Raw genomic sequence first — 27,869 nt, forward strand, 5'->3', positions numbered from 1 at the left:
TAAATCTAAATATTTCTGAAGTTTTATATGCATGAGATTAGAACAGAATAGGCCTTCAATTTCTTATAACTGATACCTAATAGGATTTAAACAAGTCGGGAGTCCTGCCATTTGCATAGAATTGTATATAGTGTGACCCAGTGACTGTATAAAGTCATTATTGTGACCATCTTAGAGCAACACTAAAGCACTTTTGCTGTCACACGCACGCCATTTGTTTATCCAGCAAATATGATGTCCACAAACAAGTTAGAGTATGTTGCATGATTTTATGAAAGTATGATGTATTGCGACATTGAAGCAAGTGAAATTGGTAGTTTCTTATCTGATTTCTCATTCCATCGAGCTACAGATCTGCTACCCGATCTGGTAAACTTACATAGTGCAGTTATAGCCGATAGAGGGCCGCAAAGTGAGTGCAAACGTGCTGTTCACCCTGTTCATGAACCACTGACATGATTTTGGAAACATTAATTTAAGGTACTAAAACTTCTTTAGTGTTGCTTTAAAAGATCTCATTTCAACTTCCCATGAGTTTACTTAATCACTTTAGTAGCACAAAAAGACACACTGCCTCTCCAGAATGATCCAAATCTATGGTTTCTAAATGTTGACGGGATTTGAAGAAAATTTGCTTCCACAGAGTTTGGTGTTATGGGATCTTCGACAAATGAACAACACCAGATCCTATGTTACAGGGATTTAAATCAAGCTATAAATCCAGACTTAAGTACTTAAAAGATAATGACCCTTTAACATTGTGTGGACCAGGCCCTTCTCAACTGAGATTGAGAGTGAACAAACCCCACATTTGGCAAAGGTTCATATGGGTTTTCCCTGAACACTGCTGTTTATGGTGCAAAGCTGGGTTTATGTCACAGCCTCAGCCGGTCAGTCAGCAGAATGGATTCATATTTTTGGGGAAATGAAAACTAAGCTTTGTGGCAAAAATGAGGCATTGGTGTCTGTGTTGCACAGTTGGTTTGATGTCATGAGGTCAACTGGTCAGGGGTATAATGGATTGATATTTTGAGGGAGAATATGTAGGAAAGTCATAAGAAAACAGCAAAAGGAAAACATGGCCAAGAAGCCTTTCTGAGTCATATGACATGCTGCATTTGTTCTGACCATCTGACAAAAATCCACCTTTGGGCAATATGCTCTTAAAATGATATGATCCTATGGCTAAATACCTTTGTCTTGTTCCTCAGATGTATTAAGTGCATCATGACTGATAACCTTGAAAAGATACACTTAAATGGTAGACCCAGCGCAGACCACTCACACCGGAACCATTGTACATAGCCCAACCGGTAAGACGGGATACTACGTTGGTGCACGAATGCGGAAGTTGTTGGTAGCCAAGATGTTTGTAACTTAACGTAATGTAAATGAATGACTTTTAGCTAGCTTATTTGTCATTAGTAAAATATTCCTATAATATGAGCGATCTTACAGAATAAATGGGAAATATGACTTACTGACGCAATTTCATTTGACTTTATCACACAGGTAAGCTGAGATTGACAAAATGTCAAATGCTACGTTTACCCTCGTCTTGACGGTCTTGGATCACTGTTGGCTGTCTGCAATTATCTGCCTAATTTATTATCCTGGTTATTTTGACTATTTTATTGAGCTGGGGGCTAACACACAATTGCAATTTTGTTCCGAATATTCTCGTAGGTTAGACTGCTTTGAAGATGAGGCTGAAGCTGAAGCTCAAGACCGTGTTTGTGCTTTACTTCATGGTCTCTTTGCTGGGGCTCGTCTATGCCTTGATGCAATTAGGTAAAGCAGGACTGTCCTAAATCAACATGCTTTAATTGATTGTGGTAACTAATATCTGACAGTACTTTGCAATTGTATTATGTGTGTGTATATGTAGGCCTATGTATATGTATTAATACAAATCATCTGTCAGGATTCTTCAGTCGTGTAGTATTAATGTGAGTACTGCGCTGCCAAAATCTATTTCAGGCCAGCGTTGCGACTGCACAGAACATGACATCATTAAAGATAGAACCATTTCTCGATTGCGGGGTGATCTGCACAAATTGCAGGAAGAGGCGAAGAGGTCTGACCCTACTAAAGCTCCCAAGAAGACAAATCTTCCCCCCATTTATGTCATAACACCCACCTATGCCAGGTAACGTTTATTTTTTAAAGTATATTTGTTGAAGCAACATATTCCCACTGCTGTTGAAACCGTCCCATTCATTCAAAAGACGTTCAAACAGTATACACTGTTGGAATTACAGGAAACCCATCAGTTTGAACTGCTATTTTGGTGCTATTAAAGTGATGTTCTGTTGATCAGATGAAGAGTTGGGTACAGGGTATTCCAAGTGCTTGGTTTAGTGATAGCCTGGGTCACTTAGGCCCAACTCCGAGTACGTGGTGAACTTCTTATCCCTATGGTTTTGTCTTCCTAGAAGAATTAAGCAGTAGGAGCCTTCTATTGGGATGTTTATCACTTATTCGAAATCAACTCATCCAGGTCTGCCACTTAAACCATGTATTAGGAATACCCCCCTGATGTGTGCAGCTGTTGTAAGTGTATGGATTCAGAAGCTGTCAGTTTTATGTGTCACTGGGTGCCTCTCATTCGTCTGTTATACATCCTCCCTTCCTTCCACGGACCTCGTCCTCCCTGATCTACATAAAGAATGATGGGACAGCAGTTATAGATCAGTGGGAACGAGCATCGAGGATTGAGGAGAGATGTTGAGAGGCACCCACTGCGTGCACTTGCCAAATGCTCTGTCTCTCTGTCTCTCTCCCCCGTCAACCGGTCAGGTTGGTGCAGAAGGCGGAGCTAACGCGCCTCTCGCAGACCTTCCTGCACGTGCCTCAGCTCCACTGGATCGTGGTGGAGGACTCGGACCAGCCCACGGCGCTGGTGCGCAACCTGCTCGCCGAATCGGGCCTGGCCTACACGCAGCTGCACATCCTCACCCCCAAGGAGAGGAAGCTCCAGGAGGGTGACCCCAGCTGGCTGAAGCCACGCGGTGCAGAGCAGAGGAACGAGGGCCTGCGCTGGCTCAGGGAGATGGCCTCAACCAGCAGGGGGCAGCAGGGAGCTGCTGCGGACAGCGGAGTGGTGTACTTTGCCGACGATGACAACACATACAGCGTGAAGTTGTTTGACGAGGTAAACCGTGATTGTACTTGATGCCAGGTGTCAATGTTATGGGTGTGTAACTTAAGACAGTAGTGTGTTTGCTGTCATTACCTTGAGGGGACCAGGTGCTAAAGATGTAACAGTAGCGAGAAGGCTGACTTGGATATTAAAGAAGAGAATTGTAGAATACACATATCATTACTAGAATGTTACAGCACAGTAAGACATGTGAACATTTCCCTGTACCATAGCGGCCCTCAAAATAATTCCTGCCAAATATGAACAAAGGACAAATAAGGCCACCAGAATGGCTTCTTCTGCTACTCTCCTGTAAAGCATACAGTTATAATGCATAAGTACTTTTACCATCACATAATCTTTAATGTAGGCCTATTGCTATTAGAGAGTAAGAGTTTGAGATAGAATTACTTGCATGTACATTCTTTGGATGTTTATCCATCATTTAAAATGTATGTTTAAAATATTTTTAACTCACTGCACAAACACTCCCTCATTGTCTCTGTGTGTGTATTTTGCTTTGCTTTTCAGATGCGAGACACTCGAGGTGTGTCCGTCTGGCCTGTCGGCTTAGTGGGCGGAATGCGCTTCGAGAGTCCGGTAGTGGACGGTGGGAAGGTCATCCGCTTTCACACTGGCTGGCGCCCCAATCGTCCATTCCCAATTGACATGGCTAGCTTTGCCGTGTCTTTGCACCTTGTTGTGACCAATCCTGATGCCGTGTTTGATGGGGATGCTCAGATGGGCTTCCTGGAGAGTAGCTTTTTGCAGTCAATTATTACGATGGAGGAGCTCGAGCCAAAAGCAGATATGTGCACTAAGGTGAATGTCATCGGTGTGTGTGTGTGTGTGTGTGTGTGTGTGTGGACTACTGGTGTTATTTACCTCTGCCAAGGGAGGTATAGGTTTTCATCGGGGACCGGCGTTTGTCTGTCTGTTTGTTAGCAAGATAACTCAAAAAGTGATGGATGGATTACGATGAGATTTTCAGGGAAGGTCGGACATGACCCAAGGAAGAAACGATTAAATGTTGGGACTGATCCGTAATTCCGTCGGGATTCCAGAGGCGTTTATGTATTTAGCTTAGTGGTGTAATGGCATGGTATGGCCACGTGGTGGCGATCTGAATAGTTTAGGTCCAAATGTACAACAACCTAGGAAGAACAATGCAGGCGGAGGTAGCTGCGCTCTCTGAGTGCTTTTCTAGTTATCTTTCTGTTTTCTTGGACACGATTTTTGTAGTACAATTATATTATGTGAGAGAAAGATTGACATCTTAACTTCTGGTGAGACTGGCATGATTTTGATGTGGATACCCTCAGTATGGTCACGACACTGAATAAATATTTTGTGTTTAGGTTCTGGTGTGGCACACTCGCACCGAAAAGCCAAAGATGAAGAGGGAAGATGCCTTGCATAAGCAGGGTTTGGGCTCCGATCCCAACGTGGAAGTGTAAAATGCACCTGGAGCTCTTTGTGTGGCATCACACTCCTGCCCTCTCTCATCCAGCCACCACTGCAGACGGCCACGTGGCGCAACACTAAAGAGGAGAGCGGTTATGAACACACACTCAGAATGCTGAGGAACACGAACACCAGAAAAATAACTCTGCAAGTTTCACCGTCACATGTTTTTATGCCAAACAGGTTATAGTGTTACAAGTCCTGTAGTTGCAGATGCAAGTAAGAAAATGTTACTAATACTACTAATAATAGTATACTAATAGTATTCCCCTCAAAAGCATAGTTAATTAAGTCTTAGAAAGAAAAGAAGAAGGAACGCTTTTCTGGATCAGAAAATGTTTGCTGTAGTCATCAAATCAGGGTGCTCTTCAAAAAGGGCCTAGGATAACATTGAAAAAGCAGAAAAATTGAGACACTCCTGATCAATTTAAAAAGCCTTTAATCAAAAATTTCTACATGACATTAAAAAGTCTTCTTCCTGGAAATTGGAATCCAGAAACAGTTAATCTAAAACTACAATTTTAAGCATTGTCTATATATAACTTTGGTTTCTGTCTTGGAAATCAACCCCCGCTCCATACCGTATCAATACTGTAAAATGCAAGACTAATGGTTCATGAGAAATTATTTATTATGGGAAAACTATATATATATTTAAGTCTGAATGTTTTGCTTGTGAATGTATATGTTTGTAGTGTGTTGCTATTGTGTATAAGCCATAAAGACAAATCTAGGTATTTTGTAGGTATGTGGACAGTAAACTGGAAGTACTTGTACAGTCTTAATCTGCACATATTGTTTTACTGTGCTATGTGTATAGTAAGCAATTCCTTATATAAAAAAGTAATATTTCTCTGTACATTGATGTCTAGATATACACCATTCGGCGTAATCTGGATTCTGGGTATTTTGAATGAGCCTTGATCTTTTTTTATTATTATTATTATTATCATGTTATTGATATGGGTTGTCACACGGTTACCGCCTATACTTCCAAACTAGCTGATTGGCCGGCCAGAAAGCTGGAGCTTGGCGTCTTTGTTGAGTTACGTGACTGTAACTCCGCTGGGGCCAGAGCTAAGATGCAGTCTGGCAGCACTAGGCTGTGAGTTCTACCGATTCTGCACCATTTTATCGTCATGTCTGTCATTGTTGCCTTCTTTTGCCTTAAAGTAGAACATGAGTATGAGAATAATGTAATGTGTACAGTATAATGTCTTTATTTTGTAAAATACATGGGCATAACTCTAAATACATTTCTGTTTGAACAAAGTGTATCGGGGTCCTATGTTTTGTTTTTTTTTACATTACACAGCCTCCATTTTATGTATATTTTCTAACAATAGGAGGACTTTCTAGCAAGGTTCTTTGGTTACTATCAGACTATTTAGGGGTACTCATAAAATGAGAAAGCAAATGTACTAATGGGACACCCCTTGGCCTTTGTACCTGACTGCTCTTTACTTAGTTTCTAGTAAATAATTATTCTGAGCCCTCGTCACACCGATCACCCTAGCTATTAGTGCTCTGCATTAAATTACATTTAAAGACAATTTTAACACAATTTGTAGTTTGAATGAGGTAAAACTGTGTGAAATGAAACACTTGGCAGGAAAAATGTCAAAAAGTGTGTTTTTTCCAACATGGGAACAGACAGGGCTCATTCATTCGAAACATAAAATAAGCTCTAGAACGTTGAATTCAGCTTCCCATCAGGATAGTTTTTAAATGTCTGTTTGGGCAAAAGAAATCACAGATAAATGCTTCTCTGAATTGAAAGATAAAGAAAGTTCTCGTGCACATGACAACCAAACAGAGGCTTTGGCTTATCAGAGACGGGAGACACGACACGTTCAGACACACACTTTTATGGCAGGGTGTATGCGCGTGTACGTGCACACAAGTGTTAAGGTGACAGCACAGACTCAGGAAAGACCACAGTCACACCAGGACTAGAGGAGGACACATCAGGTAAATAACGTCTTCATAAATGTTGTTCATTCTTGTAATAATGACTTTACGGTCGTACTTCTCTGTAGCTTAAACACGTTTGAAGGGTATTATGTACAGTATATAGTACTAAATCTGACTGAGTACTAACTGAACAGATTCATTTTCATTTTGTTTCCAGCAAATATTTCTGAATAAGCTACAGACATCAATAAATACTATGTAAATGTATCCCTACATTTAGCTTGAGTGCTGAATGTGCTGTGAAAGTTGCTAAAGCTGTGAGTTAAAAGTGTTTCATTAATTAATCAATTTCTTTCATTCATCTAAGGCAAGAAAGACACCATGACTGGCAACAGATCAAAGAAGACCAAGATTTCGTCAGCCCCCTCATTTCTTGACAAGTCAAATGGATTCTACGGCCGCTTAGAGGAGACAGAGGTTGAACAGTGTGATGGGGACACACCAGAGACAACAAAACAACAAGGAACGACCACAGGAGCTGGGGTGCTCGAGGACAAGTCATGTGGACAGAATCAGATGAAAAAGGAGCCTGGAGTTTTCGACTTCAACCAAGGCATGATGGAAGATGATGGCACAACCACTCTCCTGCGAAGAAAACCCAGCCGATGGAGCAGACGAAGCTCCCGGAAATCCAAAGCAGACAAAAGCTCCACAGAGAAGAAAAGCCAGAAGAACAACCAGAGCCTCGGAACAGACTGTGACACAACCCCTGAGTGTGACCCATCACCTGAAACACAGACAGAGGGACTTCCAGCCGTCCAGCAGGAGCCTGAGCCCGTCATAGTTCACTTCTCTATTAGGGAGGAGGCCGATGACCATGCCCTCCTACGGGGACAGAACTGTGAGACTGCAGTGAAAGGGAAGATTAAAGGAGTGGAGAACCAGAGAGAAAATAATGGCGAGCAGATGAAGGTCGCTAAAAGAAGCACACTGAAGCTCTATCGTAAGGTAAGGTTTACAATAAAACTGACTGATTAAAAAGAAATTAAAAAGAGACGATCCTATATCATTTATTGTGAATACAATTGGTCCACACAGTGTCTCTTCAGATAAAACAGAACAATCTAAGCATGATACTTTGATATTCATTCAACCTTGAATTCTTTTTTTTGTTTGCCTTAGATTGTGCATTACATGCAGTCTGGTCCAGGGTAGCACACAGCAGTTACAGATTAACAGCAGCACAGAGTTACATAATCGATTTATGACTAGGAATTTGTGGGTGAAGAGGATAAAGTCCTGATGAGCTGTTGAGGTCTAGTTGGCAGGACAAATCGTCATGGTTCCCTATTATCAGATGGTTCCGCGTCATTGGGACACATCATCAGTGGGTTCAGAGAGCACGTCGGACTTGTATGGTTGTCCTCTGACGACTTTTGTTGATCTACACAGCCATGACAATATAGCACCCAGATTTGGAAAAGTTCTATGAACAGGACATCTATATCCAGTTAAGTTAAGATTTTAAATAAGGTTGAATAACTGTCTCTATGCAGTAGGGCCTGCCAAGAGGCCAACCCACAGATATGCATTAAGGTACAATTAGTTTACTTGCTCAAGCATCGTCTCAATATCACAAACAATTCCTCAGTCTGTTGTTGGTAATCCATTAGCTGCAGTTATTTTTTTCCCTCACACCACAAATTCCATTCATCCCACTCTCCTCGCCCTTGTTCGTGGGGTTGTGATAAGACTGTTTACTGTGTACACACCTGGATAGACAGGGGTAGCGCAGGGCAGGGTGGGGTTGAGGAAACATGAGGTGGGGGATAAGAGTGTCATTAACTCCACTCAACTCCTGTTAGTTGACCTTGAGTCAAAAGAGTGTTTTGTAAAGGGGTGTTGGCCAGCTGAGGCCCATGAGACAATGTTTCCTTTTTTGAGTTGGATTTTCTTTGGGCTGAGATAATCTTAACACTGTAAGACTCTTACCGGTGTTGTCTAGTCTCACTGACGATTGAACACTGACCCAACTGAATTACACAGTTTTCTTTACTCTATGATTAAAATGTTACCAAGGGAAATGTGTACAGAACCAAAACGGGGGTAGCATACAGATTTACATGTAGGACTGTTGATGATAATGTGTATTTCACAAACAATCTGATTAACATTGATGATTATTTGTCATTTACAGGCAATTGATAGGGCTTTTCGTCGGGGATGGGAGACCTTCGTCACCAGTCTGTATAGTGTGTCTTTGGTCCCTGTAACATCTACACCAGCATCTCCATCATCGGGGAAAGCTGAAAAACGCCATGGATCTGCACTGATCGACCACAGATAATATTCAGAACACACTGTTCTGTTAGGGGGTCAAGGTTCAACTTTGTGAAGTTGATAGCCGACTGTGTTCTGATGTTTGCATGTAACTATACTTAGCATTTTTATAACACCGTATAAACATTTATTGACCTTATTTTAGGAAGGTTATCTGTTCAGTTACCAGAGGCTGTAGTCAAATTAATGACGTGTTCAAGGGGACGTAGCCATTATGAAGCAATATTTCTTGTGCTGATGTGAGCTTATTCCTCTCAAATTGGGTTGTTACATCACAACTAGGAAACTGAGATTGTCCTTAGATATATTTAGTTCAGATGTGCCTCACTCTGGTATTTATTATCCATTTATTTATGAAATGTATACATTTTATGATCAGACTCTTTTAGCCATGACGTCTAGGAAAAGGCACTACCTAGAAGAGCTGAAGTGAGATTCACCATTCACATGAGGGCAACGTGTTATTCTGAGGAAAGTGTACTGATAACAGGTTCTTAAACATTTTTGTGTTGTGGCATTTTTAGTTTTGAGTCACAGAAATTTTGTTTATATTGCCTTTATCACTCAAGTTGTGATTTCAATAAAACTGACTCAAACAGAATATACCAGACTATTTGTTTCGTTTGCGATACTTACAGCCAATATTCTGAGTAATTTTAAGTGTAAGAAGTTGACATTCTTAGAAATGGATGGGTATGAACTTTCTAATGTTAAATGTGAACAAAACAATCATTTGTTGTGAGACCAGCCAAATATAGAAACTTGACTGTCAATTTTGTGTGTCAATGTTGATGGATGCACCACCGAAAATCTTGTCATTTTTTACTCTCATCTAACATTCCAGTCTCAAATCTCAGTCACATCAAGGCTATCACCACACCAGCACAGCATTTTACCATAAGCAATAAGCAAAATTAGATGCATGATGATAAAACAGTTCATGCATTTGTATCTTCAAGACTTGATTATTGCAATGCCCTATGGTCTTCCGATACATGTAGGCTAAGAAAAGCAGGCACTGTTGGGAATTTTTAATCTTGATTTTACCCCCAAAACACTATTACCTGTAATTTAATTGCACCTTATTCAGGTAATACCACTTCACCTGTACAACAAACTGAACCATTATTATACTATACTGATTATAGTATAATATTATGTTATACTGAACTAATGTGTGATTGTAAGAAAACAAACAAAATGTAGGCTGCTGTAGGCCAAAAATCCTCTCTGGTGTGACGCTCTGAATCAAGGAGGATTTCTTTTAGGTCTATGACGCCAACCCATTCTGTTTTGATCATGTTACCAAAGGTTCTAGAACTAGATCTGTGTAGGTGTGTAACTGTAGTAACCAAAAATGCGCATTCGAATTTTTAAGTTCTCAGCACAATGTGCGTTTTCTCCCACAAGTCAGTATTGTAACGAGTTAGCATTATCAAGTTGTGAATTTTAAAGCCAGTTACTTTTCTTACGGCAAAAGCTATGGCTTATGGACTCCACTGTCTTACTATTTTACTTTTGTACCTCTGTCTACAATGCAACCAAGGTAACGCATAACATTCTTTTAGCCAGCCTGTCAGGCTCAACAAGCTAGCAGCTAGCTTTAATGTTAACTGTGGCTACGCTGACATAGTCAGCCAACCCATGATACTTAATAATGAATGATTTCATTATCAGTTTTAATTGCTTACTCATGCGTTAAGTTTTCCGTGGGAAAACTTTATTTCTATGTTAATTAACTGACGAAAAAGTTGTTTTGCAATATTACTTTAAAGTTATGTGACTGGTGGCAATGGTGACTGGCTGAAGTTAGCAATAGTTAGCAGCTAATGGTTAATGTTAACGGTTTTACTGGTTTTAGCGGTGAAGCTATGCTAGCTAAACTGTCATGTTCGGGGGAGGGGGTTCAGTCTAAACTGAACGAAGTGATTTACTGAAACAAACCATGCTATTACTACAGCCCTGTTACTACAATATTAAACTGATAATGTTCCAATTATTTTGTTCCTGACAACCAAAATGGGCCTGGAGCTTAGTACTAATCTGGGACCTGCTATTACTAAATTCAGATTTGTTCTTGACAATATGTCTATGGTTGCTGCCTATATTATATTCACTTTTCTACAGTTTCTCGTGTTGAATCTCAGCCAGTTATAACATTTACTTATGTTGCCTTATATATAGATGTTTAAATATAGCTACCTTTGTGTCTTTCTAGGGATGGCAAGGCCTCTTCCAGAATATACAGGCCAGGGCCTCTCAGAGCAGTCTGATTTGAAAATCTTGTCACCTTCATCTGTCATTGTGGATGCAACCAGTGCTCTTGAGGAAAGGACGACTAAACAAACTCATGACGAGCAAGGCAAGGATTCAGTCTTAGCTTTCGAGGAAGCCAGTGGTCCCAGTGAAGGTTCGTCTGATGACTATGAATTATCAAGGGAGTTTAGTGGTGATGGCTCCTCTTTCAACATATCTTCTGAAGATTCTATCTCCAGGCCAAGCACTGGAACTGCCAGCCAAACAGATTCACCCTCAGAGCTGTTTCCTCCCACCGATGACACTTTGTTTTCTGATGCATTGGCTTGGGCCATAACCAATGAGGATGTGGTCGACCAGCTCTTTTTGAGTTTTCAAACTTTTGCAGCTGCCGAAAAGAGATTTGAACAGGCTATGGCTATCACCCATGCTGAGATGACTGACTCTGGTTCAGGTGCAAGCAGCCAAAGTGATCCTGAGATCGTGGATATTGATAGACCATTGATCACTGCCCTCTATGACGATGAGGTGGCAGGGTCAGGCGAGATTGAAGATGACGCTGCCGCATCGTACACTGACATGATTGACAGAGATGAAATCGCCCATATCATTCCTGAACCTGTGCCAACAGCTCGAGGGGATTGCTTAGGCCAATGTGGTGATTCTTCAGTGAAGACCTCACCAACAGATGACAATACTGAATCTCACCTGTTGGTCGCCGCCACAACTACAGGACCCAAAACACAAATACCTCCCCCAGCTTCATGGAGTGCCATCAGAGATTATGTGGACTCTTCAGGATCAGGTGATAGTTCAGCTCTAGACACTGATGCTTTAGACGAGAATACACCTACTGTTGCTGAGACTCAAGTTACTTTTCGAGGTGCGACAGTACTAGACAGACAAGATGTACCAGCTGAGGGGAACAGCACCATACCTGTACCAGGTACCTAAGTCAGATGTTGGAAGTTGAACTCCCAGATGATTCATCACTATGATAGCACAGACCAGTGTTTATGACCAGGATGATGGATAATTAGTAGATGATGTCAGGACAGCATTAAAAATTGTGACCTAGATTCTAGTATTTTTGTGAAGGGTTGTTTGCAGCTTGAGTTAATGATTGAAAGAATAAAACAGAGAGATCTGATAAGTTGGTATGAAACTGATCTGTGCATTTTTTTTTTTTTTTTTTTTTGCCATTATAGGTTTTGAAGCGGCGTCTAAAAAAAGTGTTAGGTCGCCACCTTGTGGCAGAAAATGGCATAGAGTGACTAGACTGTGATCCGTATTTCAGACAAATTATATGTTATTATAATTGTCTATAATATATAAGTACCTGTAATAAAATAAGTGCTATAGCATTTCATTATCACATGTTGAGTTAAATAGTTTCAGATTTTGTGCTGAGTATCAAACTAGTAACCTGCATGTCACCTAAAAATGTCTGTGTGCTCCATTTACCAGCCAGGGTTTTCTGTGTATTAATAGTACAGAAAACCCTGTAATAATAATAATAATAATAATAATAATACATTTTATTTATAAGCGCCTTTCAAGTCACCCAAGGACACTGTACAATTAAAAATGGCAAGTTTATCACTTCAGATGTTTGGTGAGGACCAATAACTAGGCTATACCTATACATTTCTGTCAAATACCCATGTAAATACTTGTCAATATTGAGTTTGCAATCCACAGAAATTATGCGTTCATTGATAACATTATAATATGCAGGCTATACAAAGCCCACATCAGAGTTGTTTCTGAGACTCATTCTTCTGTAGGTTCATCCAAGCCTACCTAAATGGTTACCTAAATGTTTCCTTATGGAGAGAATTCAAATTTTAGTCTGTTTTATTAGCGTAAAACAAGCAAACAAAGAAATTTACATTTATTTCTCCAAAAAAGAGGGAATGTCCTGGCCTGAAAGAAGGGTGTCATACAGCCACTCTACCAAACTCGCGTAACTCTCCAGCCATTGTAACAGAGTTGATTAACTGTTTGTATAATTATGACATGTAGCGATGTAGTGATACACGATAAGGCAGAGGGTTTTCTTTACATTTCATGACATGAACTTCAGATCAGCACTGTGTAAAAAATAAACGTGTTATAACTGAGTAAACATATTCTTAATTTGTTCACAGAAGGTGTAAGCTCCACTTTGCATTATAAATGTCAAGTCCACCTTTGATGTCTTGTATAGGCACATCAATCAGTTAATCTGTTGTGAATATCCGTGCAGCGATATCATCCAGAAGCCAGTCCACCCCCATGAGCAGATTTTCGCCGGTCACGGCACTGCATCCTATGATGCACCAGTGATGAGTTTTAATATCATCCAACGCCAGAGCCTGAAAAAAGACCAAAGTCAAGGTAAGCCCCCACTCCTCCAGTCCCTCAAACACCTTAGTTGAATAATAATAATAATAATAAAAAAAAGACCCAGGCATGATGTCATGTTACCCAATCTGTGTGATTACCAAACATGTTGGGATTTAGAACACTTGTACTCTCACCTCCTGTATGGCCTCCTTGGACAAAGCTCCCGGCAAGTCCTGCTTGTTGGCGAAAACTAGAAGTGTTGCTCCAGCCAGCCTCTGGAAGAAAACAACAAAAGTGAGGCAGGAAAACAGTCCTGAATGTTTACTGAGATAAACAAGGATGTTATTGTTGTCCAAGGATGGTTACCTAAAGGTTTTTCTTATGGAGAAAATGTTCATTTTAGTCTGTTTTGATTTGTGTAAAACAAGCAAACAAAGAAATGTCTTGTTTATTTCTCTAAGGATGGACAACAATAAAGTAAACAACTGTACTACTACGCACCAGTTTACAGTTAGTTCTCTCTTAACATTTGCCCTTGTCTTTGTAAAACGTCTAATTTGCCATCAGCAATTTGCCATTCAGAGCAGCTTTTTGAATGATCAAACGATCTGCGATTGTTGGTCTATAAAAGCTTCAGTTCCTCATTATTATCGTTATCGTTCTTGGTGTGAATGCTGCTTAATACAGGGGGGAAAGGGACCAGACTTGGTCTGGCACGTTAGACTTTTAAACCCCAGAATTGCAGACATGTGCATATGAAAGACAAACAAAAGAAACACTATGGGTTTGTTTTGAGTTTGCCATTTGGGATGGTGAGATTTCTTGGATGGCTTTGTTTGCCATGGGAAAATGCTGTATTTAAGAAGGTTGCACCATCTTGGGAAAAGTGAACTACTCTAAAAGATGTCCCACTGCAGGTGATTCAGTTCAACTGTACAATATGCTCCATGTATGTATTATGTTTAATACCTCTTCCTGTAGCAAAGAACTCAGCTCTTGTTTGCAGTCGTCTAGTCGGAGTCTGTCAGCACTGTCCACAACCCAGACCAGGCCATCAGTGCTCTCAAAGTAGTTTCTCCAGTATGACCGCAAAGACTTCTGTCCTCCTACATCCCAGATGTTCAGTTTGAACCTGGAGAGATAAAGACAGCCTCTCATAATAAGGGAGTGTCACTGTCGTTCAATTATGGGACACCTTCCTAGCCAGTGATTTTAACAATGTAGACTGACAGGACTACAGATAGGCCTACCCCCAAACTAGCTTACCACTACAGTGATGCTGTATAATGCTATATCAAAACAGTATCAACAAACAGCGACTCAAAGTTACCCTCTATGTTCTAGCGTCTTTATGTTAAATCCCAGTGTTGGTGATATCGTGCTGACATCTTCGCCATTGAATTTTTTCAGAATAGTTGTTTTCCCCGCATTATCCAGTCCTCTGAAAACATGGTTAAGTATCACTTTGCTTAGAATTTAGACAAAACAAGACGCAGCAAAATCCAAGCAAGAATCGATTAAATTATTAGGCTAAATCATGCACTTTAGCTAGCAAAGAACACAGTCCGCCTGAGATAACTGACAGCAGCATGAAGGATACAGCATGAGCAACCGCATCTCGCGCTCCTTGTGTTTCATTTTCTTCAGTATGGTTAACAGCCCCATCGTAACGGCCTTATTGTTTCAATATGCAAATAAATACTATTAATACATCAACTTATTCATTCCTTACGAACATACAATCATCCCTCAAGTTCTAGTATGTACCCACTACACTAGCTAGCTGTAGCCATGATGTCGCACCGCCTTTGTTGCCAGGAAGTGAGTTATAAATGGTTCCTCCCATCACACCAATCATTGGCCAATGTCTTAAGGGTTGGGCGCGGCAGAGGAAATTATTGGATCATAAGACCATCATTCAAGTCGTTTTGACTGACGATTTTTCTGCTGTTAGGAGGGAAGGGTACGCGCAGTTTCTCTTCAGTAAGCAAAACTACGCCCTCTGTGGGTATGTCGTACAATTTAACTATGAAGAAATAGCAACAATGATGCAATAGGCCAGAGTTCTGTGGTCAAAAACATACATTTGTAACAGAATTGTAACAGTAGACAGAATGCTACAAAATCAGTGAGTTAAGTTGCTGTGATTAACATGGCGTGGCACTCATGGATTAGCAAAGTGTAGGCCAACATTTCTAATATACAGTATGATGGGATCTAGGAAACCCCATTACATGGTGAAATGATTTTTAAAAAATCCTCGATTTCAATTTCAGCCCTCTATGGTGACATTTCACTAATCTTGATTCTGCTTCCATCTCAGTAACATTTTGGATGCCGTATTTGCAAAATTCTGGATTTAATCATGTGATGTTTTTTCCCAGATCCCATCGCATATGCCTTTTAACCTGAATGTATTCATGATCATTTTGTATCTTAACTGGTAAAACGGACCTTGTCATTATATGGAAAGTACAGGGATAAATGTATAATGCCATTGTTGATTAACTTGATTTTTTCCTGTTTGTTTTAAAGCAGGTTGCTCTTTTATTCTTTACTTGTCTTTGTACTTTAATCTGCTCAAGCGTTTTGAACAACCATGTTTCTGAATTGTATTTAATAATGACCCTTTCCTTTTTGATGACCCAATCCCCTTTCCTGAGAATTGAGAATCTGGTGTTTGGTGACAGCCAGGCAATTTTTCTTCCTGGAATTTCACACCCACTCATTATCCATGCGTCTCCTTGTTATTTCCCCTCAGTACCACAGCTGGCATCTGTTCATAGTGGGAGCGTCATACTTGGGGCCTTTCCGAAACAAATCCCTACCCACTCCCCCTTGGTTACGGAGTGCACTCAGGTGGGAAGTACCCTCACAATTAAATGAATTCCCTTGATTAGCATGTAGGGTATAATACTGCACTCAGCTTTGGGACAAATTCCACTCTCCCTAGCGGAAACAGGTTTGTAACCATGGAACCATGGACTAACTTACAGGCGTAGCCTACTCACACGGAACTATAATTTTGAAACATCCTCCATGACTTGCCAAATTAATTGACAAACCCACGACAAGGGAGCATCAGTGTGTTCACTCCAAAAGTGGTCCCGATGTACCGGTTTACGCCCTGCATGGCAGCTACACCATCGGTGTGTGTGTGTAATATAAATGCAGTATAGAAATAATACATAAGCAATATAAACGCAGGTTATTAGTAAACAGTACGCCTATGAGTCACTTGTAGTGCACCTGAAGGTTAGAAGTATATAATTAGTATCACTAGTTCACTTACAGTTGTCATAGTTCTTAGTACTTACAAGTTTACCATTAACTGGAAGTGGGCCAATCTAGCCCAAAGAAGTATAAACATAGTACATCTAGTGTACCACAAGTACATTTATACTAATAAGTGTACTACCTAAAGTAAACTTGGGAATTATACCTCAACTGCACTTCAGTTTACTTGATAAAATTAACTTTAAGTATACCTTTTTTTGGTAAGGCTGGTTTCGGATGGCCCTAAATATGGCGGATCCTCCATGAGAATGCGCAAACGGCGTGCATGACTAATGTACCCAATACTAAAAGAATCTTAAAAGATTGAACATTAGTATGGGGAGTCTGCGTTATATTTCTACTGCACAAGAGGCGTGCTCCCAGAGGAGGGGCGGAGAGGGCAAAGTAACTGATTTCAGAAAGGGTCTGGGTCTGGTCCTGGGGATCAGGATTTGGAGGGTTAGCTTCGGCCAGATAGGTTCCCAGCTAGCCATTACCATCTCTAAAAATGGCGTCCAACGTGTCCTTACTGCTGGCCAAGGGGGTAAGCGAATGTTTAGGAGGTTCAGAGCTAAGTGGCCACTAATGCGTTAACATTCCATTGATCCACATTCATTTTGGCGTCAATTTGACATAAAATAATTTTACACCTGAGGTGTTTTAAGCCTTTATATTTATTTCCAGAGATATCCAACACTGTGTGGCTGGCTTCATAACTTCATTCTTCACTGTGCAGGTCTGTGATACACATTTTTCTAAACCTATAAGCTCTAACATCTGTGCTTTTCACTCTTTGCTTTTCACAGCGGTTTCAGATGTTGCCGCAAAGGATTATGGGCAGTAGAGAGCATGGAGGATGCTGCCTTACTTGGGAAATTCTAAGATATTTAGAAGGCAGTAAAAAAAAACATATTTTTTTTGGTTTTGGACCACACTACAAAGGCAGCACTTTTTTTTTTTTTTTAACCATTTTGAACAGAGCTTTGGAGTTCAAAAGTGAACATTCCCACTTCCCAGCCACATAAACCCCATTCTTTGAACCAAATGCTCAGTTTCCTGAACACATTTCACGACTCTTTTGGCAAAACCATAAACAGTTTTCACCTATTAAACAATTTGCAGATCTCATAAACTCATTTTGTAAAACACATGATCATGCAATAAAACACATTTTGTACTGTGATGCACAGCCTACTGGTAACCATAAGTGGCAAATGGCAAACACAAATATGGCACAGATGTCATGTTAAACACAACAACTCAGCACTGATCACTTGTTTCAAATGATGTGACACAACCATAAGCTACTTCAGAGTGCAAACAGATTGCTGAACAGTGCAGGTTCTTTTCAACAATAGAAAGAAGTGAGTGCATTGTAGGAAGACTTTAAAATACTTCTCATTTACACTCCTGAAATGCCTGTGTTTTCCAGTATAGGCCTACAGTTTTTCCACAATTGCTAAAACACATTTTTTGAAACCTTTCACCCTTTTCTCATATGCCGTATACCCTGAACACTGTGTTTTCCATTTTTGATGTAGTGTGTGACTGCTCGGTAGTGTTTTCATTTTAACTTCTTTGTGATTAATCTGAGGACAGCATTTGGTTTTGAGCACATGTAGGCCTACAACTGTTTTGAGATAATTGTTCAGTTTTGCAGAGGGTGTCAGAGATTACGTGAATGTAGTTTGAGATTTGTTTTTTAGTATTTACAATTTTGAGAAAAGGAAGGTTTTTTTAAAAAAAAATGTGTTTTGGCAATTGTGAACTGTTAAAGTCCCTCCCCCGCACATTCAGGCAGTTCTTTGGCAGAAGTTCTGTCAAAAAAGAGAGAAGGAATTTCTAGCCGCTACACATGGGCTTTTTCAACTGGTCTATTTAGGACATGCCATTGTGAATAAAGACATTTTAATTAAGGATTGCCTTGGCTGGAGAATTTTCTCTCTCTTTTTTGAAGTTTGTCACCTTGAACCAAAGAGCAGCCGAACCAAAGATTAAGATTAAGAAGTTGTTATCCACATATGAACACTCATCAACACTCCATCAACCATTTTAATACACCAGTATGTTACCATGGCCGCATGGCGTTCCGTCCTCCTTACCGTGATCACAGAGTTAATATTTACCCACCTCTTATTTTCCCACTACACCCCTGATGGGAAGACTACAGAAACCTACAGTATGAGTGTCCAGCTGGATTTACGAAATCCAAACAACTGGCCAGGTGGATCAAGGAGGAAAACTTTGAATCATATCCTACCGTGCATTTTGATGTTATTCATGGCTTTATAAAACAGTCTTGCACCTACGGATTGCTTTATTGTTAAAAAATAAAACTATAGAATTAGCTTGACAAAATTGTTACAATTTTTAAGCTAGTTTTCCCTCTTTCTCCGTTTTGGGATGTCGTTCATGTACTTGTTGAAACATGAAGAACATGTCCAGAATGTCAGAGAAACACATTCAAGTTGATGCCACTAATCATCTTTAAACTGTACTGTAGGCCTACTGAACTGTACTGAACCAAATGCTTAAGAGACCTTCTTGACCGGCGCAGTAGAATGGCATGCTTTTCTATTTGAACATGTGGAATGTGTAGTCTACTGCAGTTTTCATTTGAATAGCCTTAAGTGGAATCAGTGGGGACAGATGCTCAGCCCATTCCCATCAGCTGGTGACGTGTAATCCCATTTTTACTCTGCTGGTAAACAGGATTCCTGTTTGTTTACTGACTGATGGATCTGATGAAAGAATCAGACACAACAGTCCCAGTTTACCTGTAGCAGTGTCACTTAAATCCAACAGTAAAAACAGCTGTAATTATTAACAGAAGCGCAGGGCAACGGTGTGCCAGCGGCAGGAGATACAGACGTTTGTTGTAGGCTACTGGACAGGTGCAACTACCACACACTTCTACAACTAACAGATAAGATTCTTAGATCTGATCTGATCTGAACTGATCAGTAGCCTATCTCGTGAAGCACCTTTACCACCTTGTACAAAAGTTGCTATATTGGTTGATTGATAAGATTATCTTGATTGTTCCAGAAGGGAAATTTCTCTTGGATGTAGGCCTACAGTGCCACTTCATTGGCCCTGAAGGGAAATTTGTCTTGGGTTCACAGTGTCACTCATAGTGACACTCCAGTGCAACATACATAACACATGATATCTGTAGTCTATAGCCAATGTAGTCAACAAGAACATAATCAACACGGTAGAGGAGTCAATTTGTGAATTAAAATGCACCAGTCTACAATTGGTCACTGTCACGGTCACTATTTCGTCAGAAATCCCCAGCATGTGGTGCCTCCCGTAACACCAACCAGTTTTCGCCTCACCGGTCCGCCCGCGTTTCCGTTTGCCTATAGACCAGGCGGTTTAAAATAATCCGAAACTGAAAGTATAGCGACAACCCCCCCTCCCTCGTTGGTCCCCGCAGGCAATGACCAGTCATGACGCAAGACCTTCTTAAAACGCAAGTAGCCCAGCATGTTCAGAACAGTCAACAGACAAGCAAGATTTACTACGTTACACGGGGCTCAGTTAACTGCTGTAGGTTAGCCTGTAATTTAATAGTAGTAAAGTTACTCGTGGGCTGGCAAAACGGACAGATTGACAGCTCATTGGTTAAGCGGAGTTGTGCGTCCCATACATTATTTGCTGAGCTGTGCATTATCCTGCGCACGATTTGAGGAATACATGCCTTTTGCCAAGTGGAGTAGGACGAAGTTGCAAAGCGATGCCGGGGTTTTTTATGGACACTAAAAATCATGCAGAGAGTTTTGCCTCATTTTCCGGCGAGGAGTCTCAGAGTTCATCAGATTGGGTAAATTGTAGGCTATTTATTGACTTGATCAATGAACAGAGTAATATCCTAATTACAATGACGCTAAGCCTATTGTTTTAGACTGTCAAACACCAGTGTCACATCACAAGCCGAAGACGTAAAACTTATATTAGATTTTTGTAAAGTCTAACACTGCGTGCTGAAATTCCCAGCTAAACCACGGATCCAATGAAAAAAACGTGTTATTGTTTTTCTAGGGAAAAGATGGTTTGGGTCCTGTCAGAACTAAACGAAAAGAAAATAACCGGGATGCTGCCAGAAAGAGTAGAAAAAAGCAAACGGAGAGAGCAGATGTGCTTCATGAGGTCAGTATACATTTTCCTGATTTAATCCTTCAGCTGCCCGTGTTACAGTAGACATAGTCTACGGGAAGTGAGTGGAAACATTTGAAAATAGAGCAAATAGAAATGGTTTGTGTGTTAAAACAATGATGTGATTGTGTGCATGCTTGGATTCTACCTCTGGGTTTCGCGTAACCGTGGTGTGAGTGCGTAACAACGTGCAGGAGGGGGAGGTATTGAGCAACTCACTTGCCCTGGCAGACATTTCTGGGAAACGCAGGCTCTGAAAAGAAACGTCTCTGTTCTCCATCCCCCCCTTTGCTCTCTTGGGCTACTATGCACTCCTAACACAGAACTGGAACACTATGTTTTGCTTTCATTTTAATATCAGAAAAAAACCCTCACCTATAGGCTAATTAAGTCTGCTTTCTCTTTCACTTTGCTGATTACAAGTTACATGTGTACTAACAGCAATGTGGTGTTTGGATTTAAGCTACTTTAACCTGTGTGATATGTGGTATGCATTGAGTTTGGATGCTACCTCATACATTTATTCTATTCGTCTCGAGTCTAACTACCTGATTAAAATAGGTAGTAGACTTTTTCTTACTGTCCCTCAATGATTGAAGGTCAAGCATAGATCCTTATGTGGTACTTATAGATAACTGTTACTAAACTGTTACTGTTACTAAATTCAACACCATAGAAAGAAAGTAACAAAATTGATGGATAGGTCATATGTTCATCATATGTTATGGTTATGGAATTGGGCTGCCACTTTTGTCCAAAGTGACTTACGGTACAGATAAAACAGTACAAGTTAAAGTAACAGGTAATGAAAATGATATCCTTTCCATTTTTCCAACACAATCTTGGAGTTAACCAGGTTGACATTTCACTGCTAATTGAATACTGTTACAACAGTATACCGTTATGTGTGTGACAAATGAATCTCTCTGAATCTCTGAATCTCAAGGGCCCTATCTTACACCTGGTGCAATGTGGCACTAAGCACGACGCAAGTCTTACTCATATCGCACACCCATGGTGAATGAATGAGTTTATTGGTTATGTGTCCTAACCAAAGGGTAGGAGCAGAAGCATCAGCTTATATAAAGCCCCCCCCCCTCCCCCCTTCCCACATTTTATAAGTGTACAAAACAATTTGACAATAAGAACAAAAATGTATAGTATGGGTTATTGTAATACACACACTTTAACATACAATAAGACTGATACAGTATTTCATACTGATTTACAGTGTTATACATTTTTAAACAACATAGCCTACCCTATTCCCACAGATACCCAATGAACATTTAACTTAGAGGCTTGTTAGCCCTACTTGTCTAGTGTTATCTGTTTAAACCCCTTTTTGAATTTAAAGACACTCCTACTTTTTTTTTTAATTAATCGGGTAATGTGTTCCATAACACTCCCACAGCAAACTTCTTATCATCAACTTCTCCTGTGAGATCTTCCACAGTGCAAGTCTTATTCATATCGCACGCCCAAGTCAGCGATGACTTTTTTCACTGTGCGCTCCAGTTCCATTGAACATTGTGCCCACGGGTGTGTCAGGTGCATGATCCAGAAATTGCTATCTCACACCCATTAAAAATCACTAAGCCACTGAGCAAGAAAAAACAGCGAAAAAGTGCACATACAGAACAGGGGTAAAGATGCACTGTCACGAGATGTAAGCCGCCCTTAGCAACGAGTCCCAGGCAACGGGTCCCAGGCAAAGACTCACCAGGCTATGTTTTATGTAGCCCCTTGTCAGTCAATAGTGAAAGCAAATAACTGAGCATAGAGCTGTTTTGTCGTTGCCTATGAGACCACATGAAGTTAGTTTCAGTTCAGTTTGCCTATGAGTTCAAGAAATAGGCGAGTGCAGAATGCATGTAGGCTATACTCTCCTATAGTCACTATCTTAGTTAGATCGATAACATTGGGCCCTTAATCTTATCAAGAGAACTGATAAATAAAATTGCCATAAAAAACGGCAGAATTTGCATAACTTGCATAAAGAAGGTTGTCGCCTTGTGTGCCCCCCTGCTTCTTTTGCTCCATGAACTTTGACACAAGTACTAGACTGGAAAAAAAGAGAAGCTTTGTCCCCTCAACCCTTGGTACGATTAGCTATATTTATCCCTCTGCTGGAGAAAGTGTGCATGCTTGTTATTAACTGTGGAAAAAAGCATAAGGTTAGCATAAGTTCGGCAGAACAATGTGGATGTTACAAGGTAAGAAAAACTATTCAAATAAGTTTCCTGTTCTCACTAACTCTTACTGTGATGGTAAGTCCCAATGTTGCAAGGTTGATTTTCGGCCTGGGGACAATAGCGGGAGCGGGGAAAGGCACCATTTTCACAGGAACAGATCATATCATCCAAATGATTTCTAAACGGGTTTATTAAGTTGAAATAGTTGCCAAGTTCCCCTTTAACAAACTGATGTAACGTTTTTTATGTTTGTTTCACCCCTGGGCTGTCTCTGTCTGCATGTTTTTGTGGTGAGAGGTGTGGAAACAGGGTTTGTTATTTGAAAAGTATGTCTGCTGATTGTCACGCTGTTTCGGTCCACATGTTTTTCTGTGGTGAGTGGGTTATGTGGGGAGAGGTTTATTGTTATCTGTTGTAGGCTGTATAAAAAAGGATGCCTCATGTTTTAGCTCTTAGGCTTCTTGAAACCTCTGATGTGTGAAAAAAACTAACATCACCTCTGATACTCTGATGTGTATGTACATCACATCACATATCACATGAAACTCAAATACAGAGCACAGCACCTCCCTGATTCCACAAGTGAAGCTCCTAGGAGCAGAGCTAAGAAATATTTCAATTTGTGTTGCACTTATCCTGTCATTTATGCACTTAATAAAACTACTCTTACCTTATGTAAGACTACACTAACTCAATGTTCACTCTCTCTTTCTCTCTCTCTCTCTCTCTCTCTCTCTCTCTCTCTCTCTCTCTCTCTCTCTCTCTCTCAATCTCTCTCTGATGATAAAGGAAATGCAGTTCCTGGAGCGTTCCAACGCTGCGTTCGAGAAGGAGATCGAAGACCTGCGAGCCGAGCTCCAGCGGTACACTACAGCCCTGCAGCAGCACGAGCCTCAGTGCTCATTGCAAGGCCAGTCAAGACTAGCGGCCAGTGTCCCCCCGCAGGCCAAGGCCTTCTCCTCTACCTCTGCCAACACCTCTAGACCAGCCTTGAGCATAGACTCTGTCGCCGTCGCCGTCACCGGCGCGCCGTCGTCCTTGCCGACGCACCCTGGACAGCCCATCAGCGAGTTCTCCCTCTCAGAACTCTTTGAGTCTACAGATTGGACTCCACCCTGGGAGCCTGGACACTGGAGTATACTCTGATATGATGGCGATGCGCACTTGAATTGAAGCTGATTTTTGAATCACCAAAAACCCAGGAACCCCAATCACAACCCCGCAGTAGTACAGTAGTACAGTGAGCAGCGTGGGTCAACTCAACCAATGGCTTCACTGATGGCGTCAGTACAGTATGTGCATTTTCTTTGGAATTAAGTAAACAACTGCATTTAAAACCTTCATTTACTAGAATGTGGTATATGGTAGATGTGTTTGCTATATTTTTTGACAAGAGTGGATAAGAGTTTAATGTACCAGTTTAAGTTTAATTTCACTGCTGTTAACATCACTCGGAAATCGGAGGTAAACTAAAGTTCCCCAGACACGTTGTCAATTTCAACTGAGATTTGAGAAACAGTACAAAGAATCTCTCCTTTTATTTTACATCAGTGACCGGAAGAAATAAGAGTATTTCGTATCAATGAAATTTAAAAATGCAATTTATTTACAAATTATTGTTTTTTTTTTGTTTAAGGTAGAGATATATATATATATATATATATATATATATATATATTAAGTTATTGGTTAAAATGTTTAGTGCAAAGTAGTCAGGTAGATTGCTCTACCCCTGCTGACTGTTCTTTGAAGCTCACAAAGACTCGTATTAGGGACATGCATTATATAGGACTTTTTAGATCACACTGACTATATTTTCCTAAATAAAGTTTATTTTATTATTTATTCTGTAATATAAGCATATTCGTTTATCAAGAGTATAAGGTGCTGTATGCTGCTCAATGTCACAAATAAAGATGGTTTTATAAGTATTTCTTGCTAATCCTCAGGACCTGCAGACTTTAAATGTTTTCTTGTTCTCTATGGAGCATCAATTGTGCCATATCTTTAATTTTATCTATGAATGGATTCAGAAATGTTTTGTCCAAAGTGACCTACAATGACATTAATAACCATAGCCTATCACATAAAAACTTTAATCAAAATAGAATTTATCATAATCTTGCTGGATCATGGAAATAGAATAGCAAGCATAGGCCAGACAGTGAGGGATTTTAAAATATTTCTAGTAGAAATCCAAGCAGAAATTAGTTATCAGGTGGGAAAAATGGGTAAAGTTGAGTATCATTAGCATAGCAATGACATAACAAACTCCGTAGGAGCGAATGATCTCACCAAAGGAAGTGGTGTAAATGGAGAACAGAAGTGGACCAAGCACTGATCCCTGAGGGACACCTCTGGTGAGGTCATGAATCACACTGGTGAGTACAAAAGTGTGTAATCATAAACACAAACAAAGGTGACTTTCTTGCAAAACCCTGTTAATCCTGTAACCCACTGTTACCCTGGACTACAAAATAAAATGTGCTTGTTTTTTCATCTGTTAGAAAATGTGGCCAATTTGACTGAATTATTAGGCCTAGGGTACCTAATGGTCTTACTATCAAGTGAGTGATAGCTTCTTTCATATCAAAAACCCTGAAATGTTGTCCGCGTTTACCTGAAACATGCTCTCTCAAATTACCACATTTGGTCAGTTGAGACAGCAAGAAAATGTCCTACATACGGTGTAATACTACTACACCGTATGTTTGTTTAGACAATCATTTGTATCTACTGGAGTTAGTCATTCAAAAATGATTACCTTATGTTAAAGCAACACTAAAGAGTTTTTTGTACCTTAAAACAATGTCTGCAAAATCATTTCAGTGATTCAACAACTGGTAACAGGGTGAACGACACTTCTGCATTCAAGTCGCAGCCCTCTCTCGGCTTTAACTGCACTAAGTTTACCAAATCGGGTATAGCAGATCTGTAGTTCGATTGGAAAAACTACAAATTTGACTTGCTTCGATCAAAGCCATCGATATCTCAAAGTTGCGACACTACCATTGACTCCCGTGTACAAACAATGGCGGCACATCCGGGAACTATTCCATTGAGAATGAATGAATATCTCATGTGTTAAAATAAGACTTTTCGACATGACTTATAGTCGTGTGCATAATAATGCATTTTCATTGAGTAATATATATGTATGTGGAAATGCAGTTTATAGTAATTTTCATCGAGTATTTACCGTAAATATTAATGCGATCGCTGCTGTCAATCCCGTAGTAAACCAGGGACCGAGGGAACTACTGAGTCTACCCACTAACCACGTGACCGCTCTAATCTGGCTTTAACATGGAAGTCAACCCAGGTAAAAAAGTAGTGTCCTTAAGTGTATTAGTAATATGGTTAAAGTACATGAAGTATAAAGCAAGTATGCTTCTTCGTTTCTGTGCTTTATTTGAAGTGAGTTTAATGTATACTTTATAAAGTATACTTAAAAATATGTGTAATTAAGTTCAACTTCTGAGTCCAAAAAGAAAGTATACTAATTTCACAATAATCAAATTGTCTTTTGATTGCACTTTTTGAAAGTGTACTTTGTTGTTAGTGTATTTTAAATTTGATAGAAGCACCAATGTTTTAAGTGTATTAAATTTGACATAAATTTGAGTGGCAATTTAGTGTACTTATGGAAAGTGTCATTTCTGCAAATAAACTGTTAGCATACTTTTTTACAGTGTACTATCATCTCACTTTATTAGAAGTGTTACTTCTGTACACTTTGTACAGTACACTCTAAAATAAGTGCATTTTTAGTGGTATATCGGAATACTTTCACAAAATATGTTAAAATATAAAAAATGTATAGTGATAATTTAATGCACTTTAAGTAAGTGCACTTATTTGTAATACAGAGTTAGTATAGCCTACTTTTTGAAAGTGTACATTTGATTTCAACTAATTGGTGGTAATGTATCAATTTACTGTAGTCTACCAATGGAAAGTGTTTTTTACATTGTTAGGCTGATTTCTGAAAGAGTAATGTGATTAAATGTTGCAGTGTGGACGAAGTAAGTTTATTTTGTACAAATTATATATTTTTCATTTGGCTCCACATCTTGGTGAGGTAATATAAGTCTACACTATCACCACCATGTATTAATAAACACTTGATTGACAGAAAAGTCACTTTAAGAACAGTAGCCTAATTATTTTTACAGATATTGTATTTACATGTCAATTCAGTATCAGAATCTCAGTAGGCCTACTTGGCAGTACTCACTCTCAAAAAAATGAAATCTCACTATTGCTCATCTTAATGAATCCTTTTTCGTAGGATTTACACAATAAAATTAGGTTTCTAGGTGAAAAGGAGTCAGTTATACGAAATGCATTCGTGTTTGGAGGAAATATGTCACTCTATGGTCGCCGTAGAAGCATTATTTCAAAACGCACAAACGAGGGTCTCTGGCTGTGGCAGGTCTGCCTCTTCTCCCTCACTCGTGGATTGTAAGGTATGTATTTGCTAAACACACAGTGTTCTTATTTTGAGTTCGGTGTAATTTTAGGGAGTTTAGCATGACAACAAACCTGGGAAACATGATACAATTCTAACGTTAGCCTGAGATGATTAGCTGCTAGCTACTTAGCCGCCCTTATGAGGTTCAGCAGATCTCATGTGGGCGGCTAAGTAGCTAACAGCTAATCATCTCAGGCTAACGTTAGAATTGTATCATGTTTCCCAGGTCAGTTTTACTCCCTGCCGAAAATAGGGGTGGTTATGCCTTGATGGGTTTGTTTCATAAAACACAATTGAATGTTCATGGATGTGACCAGGT

The 27,869-nt window shown here is 40.0% G+C and overlaps 5 protein-coding genes across 5 annotated transcripts; 4 read left to right on the plus strand and 1 right to left on the minus strand.

Moving 5' to 3' along the window:
• Positions 1 to 1,350: 1,350 nt before the first annotated feature.
• b3gat3 (beta-1,3-glucuronyltransferase 3 (glucuronosyltransferase I)) lies at positions 1,351 to 5,881 on the plus strand. The gene is made up of 6 exons (XM_062516143.1): positions 1,351 to 1,512; positions 1,687 to 1,791; positions 1,981 to 2,149; positions 2,800 to 3,154; positions 3,674 to 3,964; positions 4,501 to 5,881. Exons 2-6 carry the CDS (start codon positions 1,704 to 1,706, stop codon positions 4,597 to 4,599), a joined length of 1,002 nt encoding a protein of 333 aa, XP_062372127.1. The 5' UTR covers positions 1,351 to 1,512; positions 1,687 to 1,703; the 3' UTR covers positions 4,600 to 5,881.
• Positions 5,882 to 6,419: 538 nt separating this feature from the next.
• sb:cb1058 (uncharacterized protein LOC394209 homolog) lies at positions 6,420 to 9,461 on the plus strand. The gene is made up of 3 exons (XM_062516144.1): positions 6,420 to 6,577; positions 6,888 to 7,528; positions 8,718 to 9,461. The coding sequence occupies exons 2-3, from the start codon at positions 6,902 to 6,904 to the stop codon at positions 8,865 to 8,867; spliced, it is 777 nt and encodes a 258-aa protein (XP_062372128.1). The 5' UTR covers positions 6,420 to 6,577; positions 6,888 to 6,901; the 3' UTR covers positions 8,868 to 9,461.
• A 780-nt stretch (positions 9,462 to 10,241) lies between these two features.
• Positions 10,242 to 12,281, plus strand: LOC134059689 (uncharacterized). Its single transcript, XM_062516146.1, has 2 exons — positions 10,242 to 10,406; positions 11,079 to 12,281. The coding sequence occupies exons 1-2, from the start codon at positions 10,343 to 10,345 to the stop codon at positions 12,068 to 12,070; spliced, it is 1,056 nt and encodes a 351-aa protein (XP_062372130.1). The 5' UTR covers positions 10,242 to 10,342; the 3' UTR covers positions 12,071 to 12,281.
• A 674-nt stretch (positions 12,282 to 12,955) lies between these two features.
• arl2 (ADP-ribosylation factor-like 2) lies at positions 12,956 to 15,255 on the minus strand. The gene is made up of 5 exons (XM_062516843.1): positions 15,045 to 15,255; positions 14,775 to 14,885; positions 14,414 to 14,576; positions 13,639 to 13,719; positions 12,956 to 13,473 (listed from the first exon to the last, which is right to left on the minus strand). The coding sequence occupies exons 1-5, from the start codon at positions 15,107 to 15,109 to the stop codon at positions 13,339 to 13,341; spliced, it is 555 nt and encodes a 184-aa protein (XP_062372827.1). The 5' UTR covers positions 15,110 to 15,255; the 3' UTR covers positions 12,956 to 13,338.
• Positions 15,256 to 20,236: 4,981 nt separating this feature from the next.
• Positions 20,237 to 25,018, plus strand: batf2 (basic leucine zipper ATF-like transcription factor 2). Its single transcript, XM_062516585.1, has 3 exons — positions 20,237 to 20,549; positions 20,768 to 20,875; positions 23,866 to 25,018. Exons 1-3 carry the CDS (start codon positions 20,463 to 20,465, stop codon positions 24,220 to 24,222), a joined length of 552 nt encoding a protein of 183 aa, XP_062372569.1. The 5' UTR covers positions 20,237 to 20,462; the 3' UTR covers positions 24,223 to 25,018.
• Positions 25,019 to 27,869: the final 2,851 nt, after the last annotated feature.

This window comes from Sardina pilchardus, chromosome 16, assembly GCF_963854185.1.
Source record: "Sardina pilchardus chromosome 16, fSarPil1.1, whole genome shotgun sequence".
NCBI lineage: Eukaryota > Metazoa > Chordata > Actinopteri > Clupeiformes > Clupeidae > Sardina > Sardina pilchardus.